The sequence below is a fragment of the Lichtheimia ornata genome (assembly GCF_029851405.1).
Source record: "Lichtheimia ornata isolate CBS 291.66 chromosome Unknown scaffold00085, whole genome shotgun sequence".
NCBI lineage: Eukaryota > Fungi > Mucoromycota > Mucoromycetes > Mucorales > Lichtheimiaceae > Lichtheimia > Lichtheimia ornata.
In genome coordinates, this window is record NW_026695405.1 from 11,397 (window position 1) to 31,204 (window position 19,808).

A 19,808-nucleotide genomic window follows, 5' to 3' on the forward strand; every position below is an offset into this window, starting at 1 on the left:
TGTGATTGGATAAAAAAAGGCAGCGAGTGCCTTTAATGCCATGTCTCCCATCTCTTGTGTCGCTGCTATTACTACTACTACTACGATGGTGGTGGTAAGGAAAAAATCCATGTAAGCGTATATAACTCCCAGTGACAACAGGAGGAGGAGAGCGTGTAGATATGAGCACATGTGCAGCATGGTGCATACTTTTTTTGTGGGATCCTCGGATCTAGAAGAGCGTCGTGGACCGTGCTGCCTTTGTCGACATGCATTATGCAGTTGAATATTGTTTGGTGTGCTCATCATCAGATGACCACAGTCAAAATTGTTCTCAGAGTGCACTGACTTTGAAAGACTAACTTTAATGGAACGAGGGTGAACAAGTAGGGATTCTTAGAACAGCAGCATTTGATGATGGGTATATGGTATACGCGTTTTGCACTTTCCCTCCTTCGCTTGACCCCATATCACCTGGTTTGCCGATTATTGTTACTTTTAAAAGAGAAGATCCCTGAGATACAGGGGAAAACAAATGCGATGGGACCTACTAGAAATGGTATGTCTTATCTTGCATGCAATGCAAAAGGGCATGGTAATACAGAATTGACAATTGCTAGCCAAGTCCGATAATAGTGTCATTGTTGCAATAGGCTATTCACATACACATACACATAGCGAAAGGTGCCCTATATACATAGCTCAACGGCAACAAATGTGCACCTTGACTGCACGTGCAGAAACCGGTTGAGACCTCCATTGTGATATGAAAAGGGCGGCAACAAGAGCGATAGATAGGAGGATTGATCGGCCGTGACAAGGAGCGAAACAATGCTCTCTTCTCCGCATCTTGTTATGGATGTGTGTAATGTAACTTTACGATTTTCTCATGCACGTCCCTCATCATTGAGAGGAAAATTTATGATCTCCTCCTCCCTTCTTTTTCCATCATCAAAAAGGAACGTTGGGCTATCGTTCCTTTTTCCTCCGTTTCATGACTCCCGATTTAACAACGTTTGTTTCAAATAGCAACAGGGACAATGTAATGATGAGATTACTGAGAAAGAATGTGAGGTACCTATTTCATTTCCTGATTCTTGGGCTCATCATATCGTTCCTTTTACGACATCACAAAAGTGTCCTGTCGCACATGCCAGTCAACCATGTTTCAAGTCCCTTTATACTGGCACGATCTTGTAGCTTATTGTACACCTTGCCGAGGTTGCCGGTGTCCCTGCTCAGCATTGCATCCTCTTTATTACACAATGACTACACCAAAGTTAATCCGTATTTTCGTCATTGTGCACAGTGGGCCATGTTTCATCTTAAACAATGATGATCACCCTAAATCTCGATCCAGCAGCTATAGGGGCGGTGATGAGAGGAGTTCATCAGGTGACAAATGAGGGCTGATAATAGGCTGCCATGTGATGAGCTCACCACTAAAAGTGATATGCCTCGATGATGACTAGGTATAATGATGTATATGGATTGCATGGATACGGTTGCTATAACACCGACTATGACCAAGCAACGGCGGTGCAACACATTAACGTACCCATCAACATGGCATGTTGATTTTAAGCCATACTATGCTCCTGTATGAAGGCACGTGATACGATGGGTGCTCTATGCTTCCGCTGCTATTAGCATAAGGATACTCTCAAATGTAACGTATAAATAAAGCACTATTGTGTTATTCAGTGAGCCTGGTTCAGTAGCTGTTTCATTGTTTACCCCAAATCTCATCAAAAAGGGCCACTACAAAAGGGGATGTTATGATTTGTGGATGACCGCATTCCTGGCAAGGTGCCTACCAACGTTGATCTCCGTTGTTTGTAACAACAATCAAACAACATAAAGGATTCGGATATTACATACAATGTCATTGTCGGTATAATTCATTGTTTGAGCAGCTTCATAATGTGTCAAAGAGGGTGGGTGGGGGGTAGCATGGATACGGGTACATAGTCACGCGAACGCGATTAACAACCGCATTTATCGATCATGTTTGAAGAGCGCGTTCTCCTTTTCACTCTCTATCCACAACCCAGTTTATTGTGCAACGACTTTCAATGAGTAACACACGTTTCCTTGATACACTAAGAAAGTATGATTTGCAACAGGTATCGTATCAACAATGGGTTTGCAACAAAGAAATGTTGTGCTAATGGCGATGCTATGGTAGTATTATCCCAGGTACAAAAACGCCCGTTGTCAAGTAACAGCAATGGCAGTGAACCCTCAGCTCATGTGAATATCATAGTCTTTATTCTCAAGGCATGTCGACTTTGAACGTTTTGGCAGAGGTAAGTAAGAAGAAACAAGGGCTTTAGGAAGAACCAAGATTGACGATGGAGGGCCATTAGCTATCGATGCAGGATTGTACTCGACTTGGCGTACGTTCGATCGATGACAAGCGTAGATTTATGGCCTTGGCTGACGACGTTAAGCGACAACTGCAAAGCAAAGCAACCGTATCACAGCATGCTCCTATCAAACGATCTTCAGCAACGACTCCTCCACATACATCGGTTGCAAGGAAACGACAACATGTTATTCCCGCATCATCGTTGCCTTCAGAGAAACAAGCTCGACGTATGACCATTGCACCACAAACCGTTCAACGAGCCAACATCACACGTGCTGGTATCGCATCATCTATAACAGCCGTCAATAATAGCAATGCATCCTCCACTACAACTACTACAACTACTACCAATGCACGCAACAATCGACGTTTATCCTATCTTCCTCGTCAACATCGATCTCCAATCCGTCAACCACAACACCGATCTCCTATTCGCAAACCAAACACGGCATCATCATCCTCAGCTCATAGCCCTATACGTAAATCAACCACAACAGTAGCAGCTTCGTTACCCCATAGTCCCATTCGTCGACCAATAACATCATCCTCTGGATCCAGTCCCTTACGACCCACTACCAACAGCAAAACACCACCCAAATTGCCAAAGTTTATGGAAGAAACAGGTGTGGAAGTGAAGCCAGCTGAAGAACCTGTTCAAGTTCAAAAGCAGCCGACACGTTATTTGGATGCATATGGTATCCCAGTCAACGCACCACCTAGGCAACGGCGACTTAGCAACGACGGCCTACCTGGATCATCATCTGCTACTGGCACTTCAATCATGTCATTTGAAGAATATATTCGTGCACGTGCAAATAAGACGACCATCCAAGCTTCAAGCGGCGCAAATAATGGCAACAGTGATCTGCATCAACGTATACGTGTTTGTGTCAGGAAACGCCCCCTCAGCAAAAAGGAAATCAATCATGGCGAAATGGATGTTGCGCCCGTTGTCAGTGCAAGAACGATCCAAATCAATGCTCCCAGGTTGGTTGGTTACCAAGAAAAAGACACATCCTCCATGATCTAATCTTTTTCAATTCCCAGGACACGTGTGGATCTCACTCGATTTACGGAGCAGCACTCATTTACATTTGATGACGTCTTTGATAGCAGCACTACCAACATTGATGTGAGTGAACCCGTTTTCTTTGACAAATGAGGGCCCCAGCTCATGATGATGTGATGATAGATCTATCGGCGAACAGCCTATCCATTGGTGGAATATATGTTTGGTGGTGGGAAAGCAACATGTTTTGCATAGTAAGTACAAGAGGGACATATCGTTTATGAGACAAGAGAATTTAACTTGTGTTGGATAGTGGTCAAACTGGTAGTGGCAAGACGTATACCATGTTGGATCCCAAACACGGTCTCTATGTACAAGCTGCTCATGATATTTTCCACATGCTTGGCAAGCCCCAATATTCACATCTCTCTGCCTGGGTTGGCTTTTATGAGATCTATCAAGGGCAGCTTTATGATTTGCTCAATCAAAGGAAGCGGTTAACACCTCGCGAGGATGGCAATAGCAATGTTGTTATTGCAGGCTTGAAAGAGTTTCCGATCAAGGACGTTGACAGGTTGATGGAGGTCTTTGATTTTGGTAGCCAGGCCCGTACAACAGGTAATAACGTGGATACCAATATGGGGTTATCATTAAGGTATGCTTACTGATTCGTGTTTAATAGGCAAAACGGGTGCCAACAACAACTCCTCTCGATCACATGCTGTCTTACAAGTGTTGCTTAAATCAAAAGGAGACAATACGGCAATCCATGGAAAGCTCAGCTTTATTGATCTGGCAGGAAGTGAACGAGGTGCTGATCGAGGCGAGGCAAATCCAAAAACCAGGTTTGTATTTATATTTTAAAAAAAAGGCAATGATGGATCAATGGATGCTTACATTGTTGAGCTTAGGATGGAAGGTGCTGAAATCAACAAGAGCTTGTTAGCATTAAAGGAGTGTATTCGTGCCCTTGATCAAGATAAACGACATACGCCTTTCCGAGGAAGCAAGCTGACGCAAGTTTTACGAGACTCGTTTGTCGGCGACTCACGAACGTGTATGATTGCGACCATTTCACCCAATAACCCCAACAGTGAGCATACCTTGAACACTTTACGATATGCTGATAGGTAAGGAAGAGCGAGAGAATACATCAAACAAGGAACATGTTCTAATTAGGTTAATAGAGTCAAGGAACTCAAAGGGGAATCCGATCCACGGTTGCTAGCTGAAACAAGAGCAGAATCACAGGATTTGATGCCACAAGATGATATTGCCAGCAATGCCAATTCGGATGCTTTGTGGGATGACGACCAGACTGAGAACCTTTTGGATATCGATTTCCCCAGCCAAATGAGCTCCACGGCATTAGAGACCCCTAAATCACACCATCCAGCAGCTGGAAGCGGCGGCGATGGTGACATGCCTGATAGGCAACGACACATGATGCGACGACTATCATCACCACCTGCAGAGGTATTTGAGCTGGCACCCGAAGAACCGTTTCAGGATGAGGATACCATCATGACCCACCATGATCAACAGGACCCACCACCACAAAAACATGAACCACAGCCCATGGAATTGCAACAAGAAGAAGAGGAGGAGGAGGACTCCAATAGCAAAGAAGTTTCGGTGCAGCAGATACGCGATTTTATCAGCTTGCATCGTGCACAAATCAAAGAGCTTGATACTTGCATACAACGAGAAAAGCGGATGGTGTCCAACCTATCATTAGCGGTCTCCAGCCATTATGATTGCAGCGAAAACAATGGACCTGAAGAGAGCAAGGAGAGCCATGAAAAAACTGTTTCATTGTACCAGTCCTATCTCAAAGATCTTGACGACGTGCTCGATGAAAAGTATCATTATGTCGAGGCTTTAAGAGAAAAGGTCAAACGAGAAATGAGAATCATGCCTGATAGTATATAATTCAAATATTCCCACCATGTACTTTTACATAAACCTGCTATTCGATTGTAATATTATGGATTTGATATGAAGGAGGAGGAGGAGGATATGGATATGGATGAAACAAGCAGAGACCCCCCAAGTGGATTACTGCATTTGGTAAAGGATGAGCTTGTGATGACAGTGAAACTAATTACCCTCTTGCAAGACGCTAGTGTGGTAAAGCAGCAGACATTGTCTGCATGTCACTAATGCCTGTGTATTGTGATCCTAGCAACCCCAAATCCATATAAATAGCAAAGTAGTTCAAACAATAAACACCAGGAATCCTCTTTTCCCAATTTTGTATCATTGTCGCTGGCCTAGGATTGGCCTCAAGTTTCTATCGTATATCTACTCTTTGCACGTACGCATGTCGTTTGTCGTTATCTCTCTGATGGTGTAGCTAAGCAATCATCTTTGTATAATGTAGTATCCATTTATTGTTTCCTGTCGCTGCTATCTATAAGGTTTCACACCTTGAAGTCTTTGCTTTTTGCTACTACCTTGGTACGCTTGTTTCCCTTTGCACGTTACATCCCCTTTTGTCTTTGTGTTTTCTTGTACTGATTATGAACGCTGGCTTGTATGCAGATTGCGAGCAAAAGGCAGTCAATAAAGATCGTCAACACTAGTTGACATTATGCATCATCACATACATATGGGCAGTGGTTGAGATAATGATGCTTAGTCGTGCATCTGCATGTGGCCAAAATTCTCGGGTGATCGATAAAAATGTTTATGCATGCTGAGCTCTGAGACATTAGTGACCTACATAGTAATTACTCTACATTCATGATGCAATGCTTTACATACAATGACCATCGTTGTCGTTGTTATGGCTTTCCATCATGTTGCGCCATACACGTGGCAGATCGGGAAAAAGAGCCAACACCTGGAATGAAATTGCTGTGGGAGCGATGGGATGGGAATAAAGACCAAAAATGGGAGGAATTACTGTGGCAAGGTGTGTGGATCGTCCTGAGGATATGTCAATGGGAAAAACTCACTCGTGTGCAACTTGACAACGTGAGAGCCGCCATCGCCACTCACAGGAGAAAGTTACTTTGCGAGGAGGATTCCCAAAAGCAAGCAAGGAAACCATCACTAAAATAGTAACGATAGCTATCAGTGCTATAACCGGGAATAGTGGCTGCTGATTTGTATGCATATGCATGTCGCAACAACGTGGCCTATTGTTTTGGCGTTGCTAGGAAAGAATGCGAGAGATCGGGGAAAATGAGGGGCCCCATTAAACAATTCTTCGACCCGTGTGTGTGTAGCGTTGCATAACGTAAAATATCATGTAATCTTTTAATCATGAGATATGATGAATGGCGCATGTGTGACAAGGTCCCTTTTTTACATTTCCTCTCTCTCTCTCTGCCAGTTTTCATCTCGATGCATTTCATTGATTCTTGGAAGGATCTTATCAACGGCATCAGCATGAGAATATTAACAACGCGTACATCCCACATTTCCTATCAGCCAACAAAATGCGAACCCTTACTTTTGTGTAGCCTGCATCCTTGCTCTCCCACACACAGGCCATATGTCCTTAATGTGCGCGGGTTTGACACCCGAATACCAAAAGATGTCACTATTGCTTTGCAAAAGCTTGGATCAGTGAACCAAAAGTATGGGATGAAAGAACATCCGTTGCAGCGGTAATAGGCTTTGGTTACAGCCGCATTCATTGCAAATGGTCATATTCCCCAGCTGCACAGACTAGCCGGGGCTGTGTTATGTGGGGGGTTAAGGTGTGGGGGGAAAGACAGTATAAGATGATGATTGGCCTTGTTTGCCGCGGGAATAAGCATACGACATTTGCCCTGAGAAAAAGTCAATGGCGGCAAATAAAAGAACGGGAAGTTTTGGAACCGCTCTCTTCCTTTCACTTTATTCTGGTCCGGTCCCTTTCCCACTTGAGACATTTGTTTGCACAAAATACATGAACGACTATCCACAATACGCTGCACCACAATCAACATCAACATCAACAAGCAGAGATATGAAATCGGTCCCGCTTTACCAACATGATCAAATACCTTATTCCTCATTCCAACAACAACAACAGCAGCATCAACCTAAAAGACCATCAGAAGATTTATCATCCAACCCAATTAACGGTGATCTACAAGATGTCATCTTTTATTATCAGTCGCAGCCAGACATGTTACGCTTGATATTGCAAAGCAAGGTTGAAGAGGATCGACGTAGAGCAGAAGAAGCCAAGTTGCGTGCCAAAGAACTTGATCTCCTCATGCTTCAACAACAACAACAACAGCAACCATCACAGCAAACGACTTTCACCCATATTACCCAAACACCCACCCCTGTATCTTTTGATGAACCATCATCCTTTACTCGCCGACCTACACCTGATACCTTAATAAGCGATCATCGCTCACCAACTACGTCGCTATCCATGGGTGGTGCAAGCACTCAATCTGATCATAGTGAGATGTTTTCTCCTATTACCACATCCGCTGTACCGGCTGGTCCGGGTAACGTTGCCATGTTTCCAATGGATAGGTAAGCGTGCTTGTGTTAAGCATTATCATGTATGTTGACAACTTTTATGGCAAACTAGTTATCCTCCTGTATCCAAACCTTCGATATCATCATCACCAATCATGCCCAACAATAACACTACTACCATGATGGATGATAATGTATTCCATTTGCAATCCAATGACATGTTTTCATCTCCGTATCCATCACAACCACTGCAACAAAATGCATCGTCATCATCACCACCTATCCAACGATATGAACCTTATTATCCACATCGACCACGAAGACGACGAGAAATGCAAGCCGTAACCAAGATTGTCGAGACTCGGGAATACCCTTATGCCGATGGCTACTTTTGGAAGAACAATGGCAATACGATCCAGAAAAAAACAGGCAACAAGAGCGTCTACTACAAGTGCTCAAATAGTGCCAAGGTAAGAGATTTGCTGCCAACACCACAGCTTGAACAATGTCTCATATGAATGGTTTCTTTGTTTTAGGGCTGTCCGGTAAACAAGACTGTAACATGGAAAGGCAACGGCGAGTACTTGATTAAGTACCGTGGCGAGCATTTACCAGACTGTGGCCATGTACAGCGTGTTTTGGATATGTAAATACTATTACTACTATGTTAAATTATTCCCTCCTATTGGCATCCCAAATCATCCCCGCTTTCCTTCATCATCATCATCTCTTGTCCTTTGTATTCTTACGTCTATAGATCCCTTATCCAATTATACCACAAATCAACCCCCTTCCTATGCATTATTACACACGCATATACAAGAACCGAAAAAGAATAATCATATGACAAATGGGGAGATTTTCGCAATGGTGTTGCACAAAATCCTCTCTTTCTCTCTCCATGAATACGCTTATGTAACACAACGTGTCAAGTGTGACAATTTGAAACCTGTTCAAGCTGATTGGTCTGGATGAAACGGAATTTGTAAAACGTACGAGTCCCCCACGCTACGCTGACCCCACGCTTCTCTGGGTTTATACATTCGGCTGGAATTGAAGCAAAAGGGCTAGGTGTGTGTGTGTGTGTGTGGATGATGAAATCATGTATCCGGTGCGTACCCTGATCCCGTCGTGGGAGCAGCAGCACAATGCTCCCTCACTCTTTCCAAACATGGCCCAAGCTCCTCTACCACCAAGACCCTTTCCAATAACCCAACACGCTTAGTCATGTGCACCGTGCTTTCGAATTAAGGGTTCATTTTCGAGAGACATGCAAGCTTAGCAACATGTTATCATGTTTTCTGCCACCGCTCCGATACACACACGTGAGAATGGTACTGTTGTTAAACATATTCCCCGTTCAACAACTCCTACATGTTTTCCGCGGATGTATGATCTTGTATGACGTTTGCTATCTTCAGGGTCGACCTTTGCGTTTTCATCATTGGAAACAATGTGGTCAAACTTTTATCTCACCAAAACTTACTATGTAATGATGCAATTACCCTCATAAGGCCATCATGTTGGCAACATCCTCATCATCCCAAAGCAAGCATCCCTCACCATCCATGTATAATATACTTCCTTCACAATCATATGTACAAGATAAAGGTCCTTTTAATGTTTGATATTGTTTCATCTGCAACTGCACTATGATTCTGCCACTGGTGAACATGCTGGTGCTGCTGTGTGGTGTGCGTTTGGGCTCGTGTGGATGATAAAACAATGTCTTTGCGAACATCAAGACTTCCTCTTTACTGTTGCCACTCGTCTGTTGTTGCTCAAAGCTCCTTACAGTTGTCTTCGTGTTGCTCATTCCTAGATTCGTGAGCTGCTGCGTTGTACTAACGCGAATCGACAAAGTGGTCCATAGTAGAGAAAGCATCTGTTGAATAAAAAAGACAAGCGTACCACCTTCCCAGAGCTTCCTTTACGTTGTTTGGCGAGTGACAAAGTTACATTAAAGCTGCTGTCGAGTAATTGCAGTGTTGAAGTAGCGTGCTCGCTCGTGGTGCTGATGTGTTCCTTGACAACTTGGAAGAGGCTGCATAGCTGCTTGTGTGAGCTATCAAAGCCATTCGAGTGAAATTGAGTCTCCGCTCTACTTGGGCGCAAGATTCCATCCCTATACATGATGGCCTCAAGCAACTTGAAATAAGGTGTGGAATGACAGCCCATATATAGATCATACGATGGTGTCCATATCAAAACCCATCTTACCCGCTACACCATATAACACATGAACAACACAACACGTAAACAATAGGTTTTAAGGTTCGATCAAAAAGCAACAACAAGCAAGCGGTGTTTGGCGGCCGTGATAAGAAAAACGCGGCCTAGGGACTAACTATGGTAAATGAGATGTAAACATTTTATGCATGCAATGCATTCCGTGATCCGAAAAACGCCATCAACAAGACTGGTTACCCAGTGGCACAAATAACTAGGTGTATGCAAATGCAGCCGAATTCTTCGTCATTCGCCAAATGTAAGACATGCGGTGTGATTGACTATATGAAACGAGTGGATACCCGCATGTTATATGTAGTACTGCTATTGAATGCGATTTAGATCGCGTTGTTTATGCATCTTCAGGGGCATTTGGTGCAAAGCATGATTGCGCTTTTTGAATATTGATCCTGCCACTGCGGCTTTATGCATATGCGAATCTACTACAAACTTCTTTTAGATTTGCATAAGACGGCTACACCCATTCCCGAAATGATCTATTACTTGTCATCGACGTCTAATGGCAATCATTGGCAGAGCTTGCAAACCTGCTTTATGGTATATCTGTTTTTGGTCCTCTTGTGGGTATCTGAACGTGTTCCGATGTAACATAAAGACTTGTTTCAAACATATTTGTTTGGCATCCTTTGTGTGTATTTGAATGTGTTCGGAGATGCTCTTGGAAATGAGGTAGCTTCTTCAGTTGGCTAATGCATAAGTTGCTCTCACTTGGACCTACTAACATGCACGATAGCATACGTATTCATTTGATAGTGCTCTTATATGGTATCGCTATGAATAAAAAGGTACGAATGAACCTATAACATCCAGGCTAGCCCAAACAGCTTACTTGATGAATATGGTTAACGACATTGGCGAACCGGTATGTCAAATGGGAGCTGAGAAAGAGACGGGTACAGTACACAAAGAAGGAATCCAGGTCGTCTGATGCGTGTGTTACAATGCAAAACGCCAGCATAATGTGACTAGAGGAGGCTCTCTTGGTTGAAGTTGGTGAGACAACTAGGCGTTGATCGTTCGAGACAATTATAAAAGAGGTCCAAAAAGTACGAGTATTTGCTATCGAATCAAGCTCGTTCTCTACTGCAAGATGAAGTTCTCAAGTCTCTTCGTTGTCTTTACCAGTCTTTTGCTTACTGTTGTCTCTGCTGCAAGATACCCGGCCATTCTTAAATTTCTTCCATCACCTCGCATTTTCCCACCGCCTTATTTCACTGTGATTGACTTGCCAACCATTGAACAATCGATTCGCGTCAATTTATGGCAACTCGGAAGTCCTCAGGATCTTACTCAAGCTTATCCAGGACAACTATCCAGAGGTTATGTTGAGGTTGATGACCTCTCCGCTTTTGATGGACGATATGCAGGGCTTGTCAATGATGATACGGAAAATCTCGAGGTGAAAATCCACCGCGATGATGGAAAAATGTTTACATTCATTGGTCAAAGCGCAACGGAGGAAACAGTTACAAACATGAAGGTTCGAGCGGACGTGATTCCACAGGATGATGTCGACCTATGGAGCTGGTGGTAGTTTCGCGAAGGTTGTGATAGCATGCATTGGATTTCTTTGTCTTTTGTATATGTATCCATGATCTCCATAAAGCATCATACTTGATTTCTATAAAGAATAGTGTGGCATCTATACATCCTTTCCCATGAGGCGAGGTGTAGGATTTGATTTAATGTGATGTTTGGCTTAGGGGTTGCATTGAAGGATGTCTTAGCCAATTAGAGCAGCAAGTCACTTGCACGCTTTTGGTATTGGCCTATTGTTGCTCTCTCTCTCCCTCTCTCCCTCTTCACTTTTCGCATATCAACAACCTTTATTACGGGTGGCCGATCTCGCCTCACCTTTCGAGTCTTACGTGCTTAGTCAAACAACAACCGCTCGCTTCTTTACAAGCGCATTCGATCCATTCATACAGCGTCGTTGCTTCTTCTATTTACAATTCATCCCAATTGTCGACGCTACCGCAGCATCGCTCACTCAATAACCTTATATTACAACTCTTCCCTATTTCATGTCCCACGATTTCCAATCTTCAACTTCCATTCTACTGACACACGACGATCAACAAGAACTTGAACAACTGCAGCAACAACAACCCCCTCTTGACACTACTTCTCAATATGGCTCCAACACCAACAACAACACTCCTTCAAAGCCAACTGACAAACGCAAAGGAAAGCAAGCCTTTGATCCAAAGTATGTGGAAAGGGGTATATATCAGTGCTTGTGTGTATACTCATACTGCGCCATTTAGTGCACCTTGTTACATCCAGCAATTGTCGATAGAAGTATTGGCCCATGTCTTTGCACGTCTTGATCCAACATCCTTGGCTACAGTGGGCGGCGTTTGTCGCTTCTGGAGACATATTGTCATGGATGATACCTGTTGTAGGTATTCACACCTTTGGAAAACGATACATCAATACTCAATCGCATTGGGTTTATAGGGAAGGATGCTTTTCTTGCCTACTTTGACACATTGCCATTCAAGCGTCTACGTAAGGATAGCTGGAAATCAGAGTACATTTTACGTACTCATCTCATCAGGTAATACAATGGAACAATAAGGATGATGACACTGATGCTGACGAGGAATGACATAGACGGTGGGAAAAGGGTCGTGGTACTGTCATCCAATTCAATCCAAAGGTTGGATCCATCAAAGGTCTTGCTGTCGATTATGAAAATTCAACCATGCTCGTGGCGAGTGCTGAACAAGGCAAGTATGCAACAATGATAGTGTTCATCAATCGGTTGCTTACATGAAAAGATCAGGTCTTGGCGTCCGATGTAATCCAACTACAGGAAAGGTCGAGCGCCATTTGATGTACAGCACAAATGATAATGTTCCATGCCCTGTGAGAACTGTGGAAATGGATGGGTAAGCTTTTACTATCATGAGGGTATTACGTGTTCTAACAACCGTTGCTAGGCAACGTATTTTGTGGGGTTTTCATCCTGGATTTATCACAATGTCCATGCGAGGCAAATCAGCGGGTGGTCGACAGCTGCGTGTCTTTTCCGATTTTCATCAAGGCGCAGTGACGGCTTTGGCATTATCCACTTCTTTGCGTGAAGTCGTATTGAGTGCAGGCGAGGATGGGGCGATCAAGATTTGGGATGTGATTACGGGTACTTGCGCAAAAAGTATGATTGGTAAGTAGATCTTGTACATACCCACATCCTATAATCCATCATCTCATCATTTTATGATTATCAGGCGTGATGGCTACACCAACTTGTCTTGAGATCACAAAGGATTTCCGTGTCATTGCTGGTTATGCAAGTGGTGATATCGTCGTTTGGGATATCCATGTGGGTCAAATTGCCAAGGAACGCCGTGATGAGATGATTCGTCGCCAACATTTACATGCGCAAGCGACAACCACATCGGCTACAACAACGGATTTATCTACACGCCGTCATGTCATACCACCCACAACTGTGGATACAGGCACAGCCGTTCAAACTATCAAGCATGATGCTGATTTGGATGTGATGCTGGTGACATATGCAGGATCACACGAGGTGTGGAAATATTCTATCAAGACCGGCGAATGCCTTGCTGTTTATGGTGGCGATAAGGGGCATCTTGGTACCATCACGTGTATGGAATGGGATACGACGTTGCCAGGTGAAACGGTGCCTTTGCAAAATGCTTTGAAGGTGAAAAAGAGTGGAGTTACCAATGGCATGTCATCCAAGCAACAACACACCCCGATTTCCTCTCCTGTCAAGACCATGCGTGTGATGGTTACTGGTGATACAGAAGGCACTATTTGCGTGTGGGATGGTGATGCGGTTCAAAAGGATGGCAAACCTATTGCGCCTTTGCGTGTTTTACAAGGACACATTTGCCCCATTAGTGCCATACACGTGGATGGATGCAAGATTGTCAGTGGAAGGTAATTGTGTTTGTATCTTACGAGTGATTTGCACTTGCTTACATTTGCAATAGTGATGATGGTTGGATCAGGTTTTGGGATCCATTGACGGGCAATTTATTGAATGTGTTGGGCAACAAGTAAGTAATGTAACTTTAATGACTTGCTATTCAATGCTGACAATGGATTTCATGAAAGGATTCCTCGCAATGCCCCTGTGGATCGTACGGACGTGAGTATGATGCGTGTGACCAATATCCATTGCGACGAGTATCGTGGTGTGGCTACGATTGGACATCAAGTCAAAACGTGGGATTTTTCTCCTGACAAGCAATTCTTGGATAAGCGCAATTTACGTCAAAAAGGCAAAGTTGGCAACGGCAATGCTCGTCAGCTGCATTATGAAATGAAACAAGACCTTCGTGAGAGTGCAGAAGCTATCAAGCAAGAGCGTTTCGAACGTGAACAACACGCCAAGGAGGTGCACAAGATGTCATTGGGTGGTCTATCGGATGAGGAAATGCTTGCATATGCCATGATGCTTTCTCAAGAAGAACAAGGAACTACCAAGGACAACCCTGTGATTACAAATGCTGATTACGTGGATGAAGAAGACGAGGCCTTGATGCAAGCCATGATGGAAAGTTTGAAAATGGAGGAAGAAGCTAAGGCTGCTCGAGAACAAACGATTACGCCGCCAGCTGCAAGCTCGTCTGGATCTTCAGAGTTGGATCATTGGCCCATGTTGGGTGAGGGTAGTGGTGCCAGCAGTAGCGGTAGCAGTAGCAGAGCTGATGTAACGGCGGATGGAGATGATGCTTATGATGCCGAACTGCTATACGTTTTGCAACTTAGCCAGAAAGAAATGTAGATGATTCCTTATACCAGTTTAATAGAGAATTGATGTTTGATATTTGGTCATTGAATGTGATTGATACGAGTACTACAGGCTTATACATACGTCTGTTTGTCATAATGAGATAGGAAAAGATAGATTGATCCTTCTTGACCTATGAGCCATACCATGGTCGCTTGAAAAAAAAACTCCATACGGGCTATCACGGGCGGACCTTACCATAGGTTTATAGGGAACAACATCCGTTATGCATCCTCCACCAATAGGATCGACCCTTGCTCGGCCCCTCTTCACTAGTTACACGGAACAAGTGCTTCTGCATCTTTTGCTCTATTATAGTCATACTACTTTACATTAAACAAAGACCACTTCTCATATAGCATCACGCTTACAACATAGTAAAAACATAAAGACGCCTGTATCTCCAAACTTTACAATCAAACGTGGGCTCTTTAATAGATCAACGTGCTTGTCGGGGTCAAAGGAATCTTGTGTCAAAGTATGAAGTTCATCGTGGGCGATCCCAGATTTCGCAATGTCGCTACCAGCCAAACTGGATCCAGGGGTCGACCTCTTGAAACTTTTTTCGACGACCAAAAAATATTTTTTGGACTGTTTGCGACATTGAACGCGAAACTTTCACACAAGGTGCTGTTGGCCAAGCCGAGCCCATTGCTCTATTCAAAACCTCACGTTTCATTGTAAAGTTCGGAGATACAGGCACCTTTATGTTTGTAAGCGTGATGCTATATGAAGAGTGGTCTTTGTTCATTGTCAAGTAGCTGGACCCTGGCAGAGCAAAAGATGCAGAGGGTCGCGTTGTGTAACACAGCTACGTTTGCATGAATGAAAGGGTCAATGTATAATTACTTTATGGATCATCTAGGAACAGGCATGTATTGCTAGCTAACGGCCACTTTTATCCAATCATCATTGTTGCAAGATCCACTGCATGGGAACGATGCCCCTGCTCTAGACATTCATTTCCATGATTAAAGTAGGTTGATCCGAGCTGATTTGACTGAGCTGCGGTCAAAGAGAGATAACATCACTCTGGACATAAAGCACGCTCGATGTAGCTCAACCGATGTAATCTTGTGTGAGCGTAACTCAACCAAATCAGCTCGGATCAAGCTACTTTAATCATGGAAATGAATGTCTAGAGCAGGAGCATCGTCCACCTACAATAGAATGCACAAAAGTTGGGAATGCACAAAAGTGGCTATTAGCTGCCAGTGTATGACCTGAAAATGACGTTTGCGTACCTGTCATGCATCGTCCCTGAGGTCCGGACTTTTTAGCTCAGCTACACAAAGAGGTCCTTCTGCATCCTTGGCTCTCCAAGGTCTAGCTACTTGGCAATGAACAAAGACCACTTCTCATATAACATCACACTTACAAACATAAAGGTGCCTGTATCTCCAAACTTTACAATCAAACGTGGGGTTTTTATTACAGCAATGTGCTCGGCTTGGCCAACAGCACCTTGTGTGAAAGTTTCACGATCAAGCCTGCCAATCCCAGATTTCTCAATGTCGCTACCAGCCAAACTGGATCTGGGGCTCAACCTCTTCACGACGACGACCAAAAGATATTTTTTGGGCTGTTTGCGACATTGACCGCGAAACTTTCACACAAGGTGCTGTTGGCCAAGCCGAGCCCATTGCTGTAATAAAAACCCCACGTTTCATTGTAAAGTTTGGAGATACAGGCACCTTTATGTTTGTAAGTGTGATGCTATAAGAAGAGTGGTCTTTGTTCTTTGTCAAGTAGGTGGACCCTGGCAGAGCAAAAGATGCAGAGGGTCGTGTTGTGTAACACAGCTACGTTTGCATGACTGGAAGGATGGAAGGATGATACTATATACTGTTGACAAAAGCCCGTACATTGCGGTCTAACAGCCATTTCTTCACAATAGCCACTGTTGTCCACTCTATGACATGTGAGCGATTCTCCTGCTTCAGACATTCATTTCCATGATTGGATTATGTTGATCCGAGTTGATTTGTCCGAGATACAGCCAAAGAGGGATTACATCAATCCACACATCTAACCCTGTCTATGCTGCTCTCAACCGAAGTAACTCCAGCGAGCGTAGCTCAGCCAAATCAACTCGGATCAACATAATCCAATCAAGGAAATGAATGTCTGAAGCAGGAGAATCGCCTACATGTCATAGAGTGGACAACAGTGGCTATTGCGAAGAAATGGCTGTTAGATCGCAATGTACGGGCTTTTGCTGTCAACAGTATATAGTATCATCCTTCCATCCTTCTAGTCATGCAAAGTAGCTGAGTTACCCAAAGAGGTCCTTCTGCATCTTTGGCTCTGCCAGGGTCCAGCTACTTGACAATGAACAAAGACCAATTTCTCATATAAAACGCTTACAAACATAAAGGTGCTTGTATCTCCAAACTTTACAATGAAACGTGGTTTTTATTAGAGCAATGTGCTCGGCTTGGCTAACAGCACTTTTGTGCGGAAAGTTTCACGATCAAGCTTGCCAATCCCAGATTCGCAATATACCGCATTTCCAGCCAAACTAGATCTGGGGGTCGACCTCTTCGACGACGACGACCAAAAATATTTTTTGAGCTAGTTGCGACATTGAACGTGAAACTTTCACACAAGGTGCTGTTGGCTAAGCCGAGCACATTGCTCTAATAAAAACCCCACGTTTCATTGTAAAGTTTGGAGATACAGGCACGTTTATGTTTTACCTATGCTGTAAGCGTGATGGAGTTGCTTTTTCCTAGTGGATGGTGTCGGCTGCATTAACGGAAAGATGAAGAGCTGGGTGCAACCGCACGTGGTGGTTACACAGACACGTCCTTGACAGGTTGCTACACAAATGGATGATGATGATGATGATTGCCTTTTGTGAAGGTACGTAAGTAAACAGCATCCAATAATGAAGGTATGTCAAGGTATGCATCACATTTGCATGTAGAAGAAAGTCGAGCTGCATAAACCAGATTGTATGTGTAAGCCCACCAGTAATCAATTCAATGGAGGAGGGTCGCTTTCACTTCCTCTCAAGGACATCCCACTCCTCCTTATTGTATCACAAAAGCCATATACTTCTTGCATGATCGATAACCGGACCACCTTTATTATTCCGTCTTCGAAGCAACAGTAGTATGCAATCCACAAGCATTCACAATAGATTCATTGTGTAGTGTGTGCTATCTCAACTGGTTGTCTGGGATTGATGTCGCGCTGTTTTCACGCGCTTTGATTCTTCACCATGAACTCCTCCTTTTCCTGTTGTCCCTTTCTATCTATTGTTTATACAAATGACACGACGCGATGAAGGGAACGAGACTCCAACATGAGTAGCATTGTACGAATGTAGATTCCTCAACGTATTCCTCAGCGAAACGCACCCACAAGAACGCCTACAGGCCGATCGCTCTTCGCTTCAGGCACAATGCCACGACCGACACCTCCCGATTTACTGCTTTTGCCAAAGAACAATAGCAACAGCAGCAGCAGTAGCAACGACAATCAGTTCTGGGCAATGCAATGACAACCCCTTTGTTGCTTACAACCCTTCAAGGTATCTAGCTACAGCATGTATACGGCACCACCTGCATCAAAAGCTCAATATCAATGGTGTATAGGCTTATTTGAGGATCCGTCTACCACCATCCATGCACCACGAGAAAGGTCGCTACTATTTAAAAGTTGTAGCTGTATCGAGGTTTCGATATAACACTATCAGTAAGTGCTTGACAGAATGTTTGATCCTTTGAGATACTGATTGTTTGCTGTATCTGCAAAAGGACTCCAATGCTTATCGTACACGCAATCGATCTCCAGAGGGATACAAGTTCAGCAGCATCATCACTGAGAATGTCAAGCAAAAGGAATTCTTTGACAAGACGATATTGCCACTGGTTGAAGATTATCTCAAAGGAGAGAATGCGCTTGTGTTTGCATATGGTGTCACCAATTCAGGCAACACATACACCGTCATGGGAACAAAGGAAGAGATCGGATTGGTACCACAGACACTGGATATCATTTTCAATTGCGGGCAAGGATCCTTGAATGAATCCAAGGTATGTTGGTTTGGTGATGAATATCGAAAAGTGGTTGACTTTCATTGTGGTATATATGTAGATTAAGCCGACAATGAACAGCCTTGTTGAAACCTATCATGACCCCGCTGAAGAGAATTGAGATTATTGGATCATATCATGCAAAGTGCAACGGAAGGATTCGCGTCAAAAGGCATGGTAAGTAATTTGATCGTGCACATTTAGCACATGATACTGACCGGCAGCTTCCTCTCAATACGGATTCTGAAGCGGGCACAAGTACATTGCCGGTTTGAAACAAGTCAAAGTACAATCTATTGAGGTATGATGATTTGGGCATTGGGACGTCTCACTAGGATGTGTACTCAAAAGACAGCATATAGGAAGCATACGTCTTGATGGAACAGAGCAAAGGACTCGGGCTATTCATTCAACGTTATTGAATCATACCAGCAGTCGCAACCACAGCATCTTTACCATCAGCATTGTACGAGTTCCTATTGATGATGAAGGCTATGTCATTGAGGTAAGAGCGTTGCATTTGAGGAATTGAGGATCCAAGGCTTAATGTCTATGCATATCCAGGACCCATCATGGACATACTTTGTCACCTATCAAAAGACACCTTTCAAGCCGCATGTGGATCTATGTGTGACAGCTGTTGATTGCCCATCACTTCGACTCAGTACTCCCAAGATGCTTGACCAATTTATCAGTTCGATCCATCACGACAACATTACCCACCACCACGCCCACTCATGTATAAACAAGGCTGTTTGAACCAACACTATCATACGCCCTTTCTTCTATTTTTATGCGTATTATCATCAATGGCCTTTGGTAAGTCTCAAGGAGAGTCTTATGTGATTTCCAAAATGAGGGTACTCATGCATTCATCTATGTAGCTCGCTTCATTGTTTTACTAATTGGTGCGCTCTTGTTGGTGCCTAATGGCATTTGGTTGTTTTCCTT

The 19,808-nt window shown here is 43.7% G+C and overlaps 5 protein-coding genes across 5 annotated transcripts; all 5 read left to right on the forward strand.

The window, feature by feature from the left end:
• Positions 1–2,054: 2,054 nt before the first annotated feature.
• Positions 2,055–5,291, forward strand: O0I10_011229 (uncharacterized protein; the record flags this gene model as incomplete). Its single annotated transcript, XM_058491199.1, has 10 exons — positions 2,055–2,105; positions 2,168–2,178; positions 2,246–2,288; positions 2,349–3,337; positions 3,398–3,482; positions 3,543–3,613; positions 3,673–3,977; positions 4,042–4,204; positions 4,271–4,489; positions 4,547–5,291. The coding sequence occupies 10 exons, from the start codon at positions 2,055–2,057 to the stop codon at positions 5,289–5,291; spliced, it is 2,682 nt and encodes an 893-aa protein (XP_058338002.1).
• A 1,969-nt stretch (positions 5,292–7,260) lies between these two features.
• O0I10_011230 (uncharacterized protein) lies at positions 7,261–8,440 on the forward strand (the record flags this gene model as incomplete). Its single annotated transcript, XM_058491200.1, has 3 exons — positions 7,261–7,844; positions 7,903–8,260; positions 8,327–8,440. 3 exons carry the CDS (start codon positions 7,261–7,263, stop codon positions 8,438–8,440), a joined length of 1,056 nt encoding a protein of 351 aa, XP_058338003.1.
• A 2,690-nt stretch (positions 8,441–11,130) lies between these two features.
• On the forward strand, positions 11,131–11,574 carry O0I10_011231 (uncharacterized protein; the record flags this gene model as incomplete). Its single annotated transcript, XM_058491201.1, has 1 exon — positions 11,131–11,574. One exon carries the CDS (start codon positions 11,131–11,133, stop codon positions 11,572–11,574), a length of 444 nt encoding a protein of 147 aa, XP_058338004.1.
• Positions 11,575–12,064: 490 nt separating this feature from the next.
• On the forward strand, positions 12,065–14,808 carry O0I10_011232 (uncharacterized protein; the record flags this gene model as incomplete). Its single annotated transcript, XM_058491202.1, has 9 exons — positions 12,065–12,249; positions 12,308–12,441; positions 12,501–12,600; positions 12,657–12,772; positions 12,829–12,934; positions 12,986–13,209; positions 13,274–13,958; positions 14,012–14,077; positions 14,136–14,808. The coding sequence occupies 9 exons, from the start codon at positions 12,065–12,067 to the stop codon at positions 14,806–14,808; spliced, it is 2,289 nt and encodes a 762-aa protein (XP_058338005.1).
• Positions 14,809–18,223: 3,415 nt separating this feature from the next.
• Positions 18,224–18,978, forward strand: O0I10_011233 (uncharacterized protein; the record flags this gene model as incomplete). Its single annotated transcript, XM_058491203.1, has 5 exons — positions 18,224–18,303; positions 18,353–18,365; positions 18,417–18,516; positions 18,616–18,857; positions 18,919–18,978. The coding sequence occupies 5 exons, from the start codon at positions 18,224–18,226 to the stop codon at positions 18,976–18,978; spliced, it is 495 nt and encodes a 164-aa protein (XP_058338006.1).
• Between the last annotated feature and the right edge of the window lie 830 nt (positions 18,979–19,808).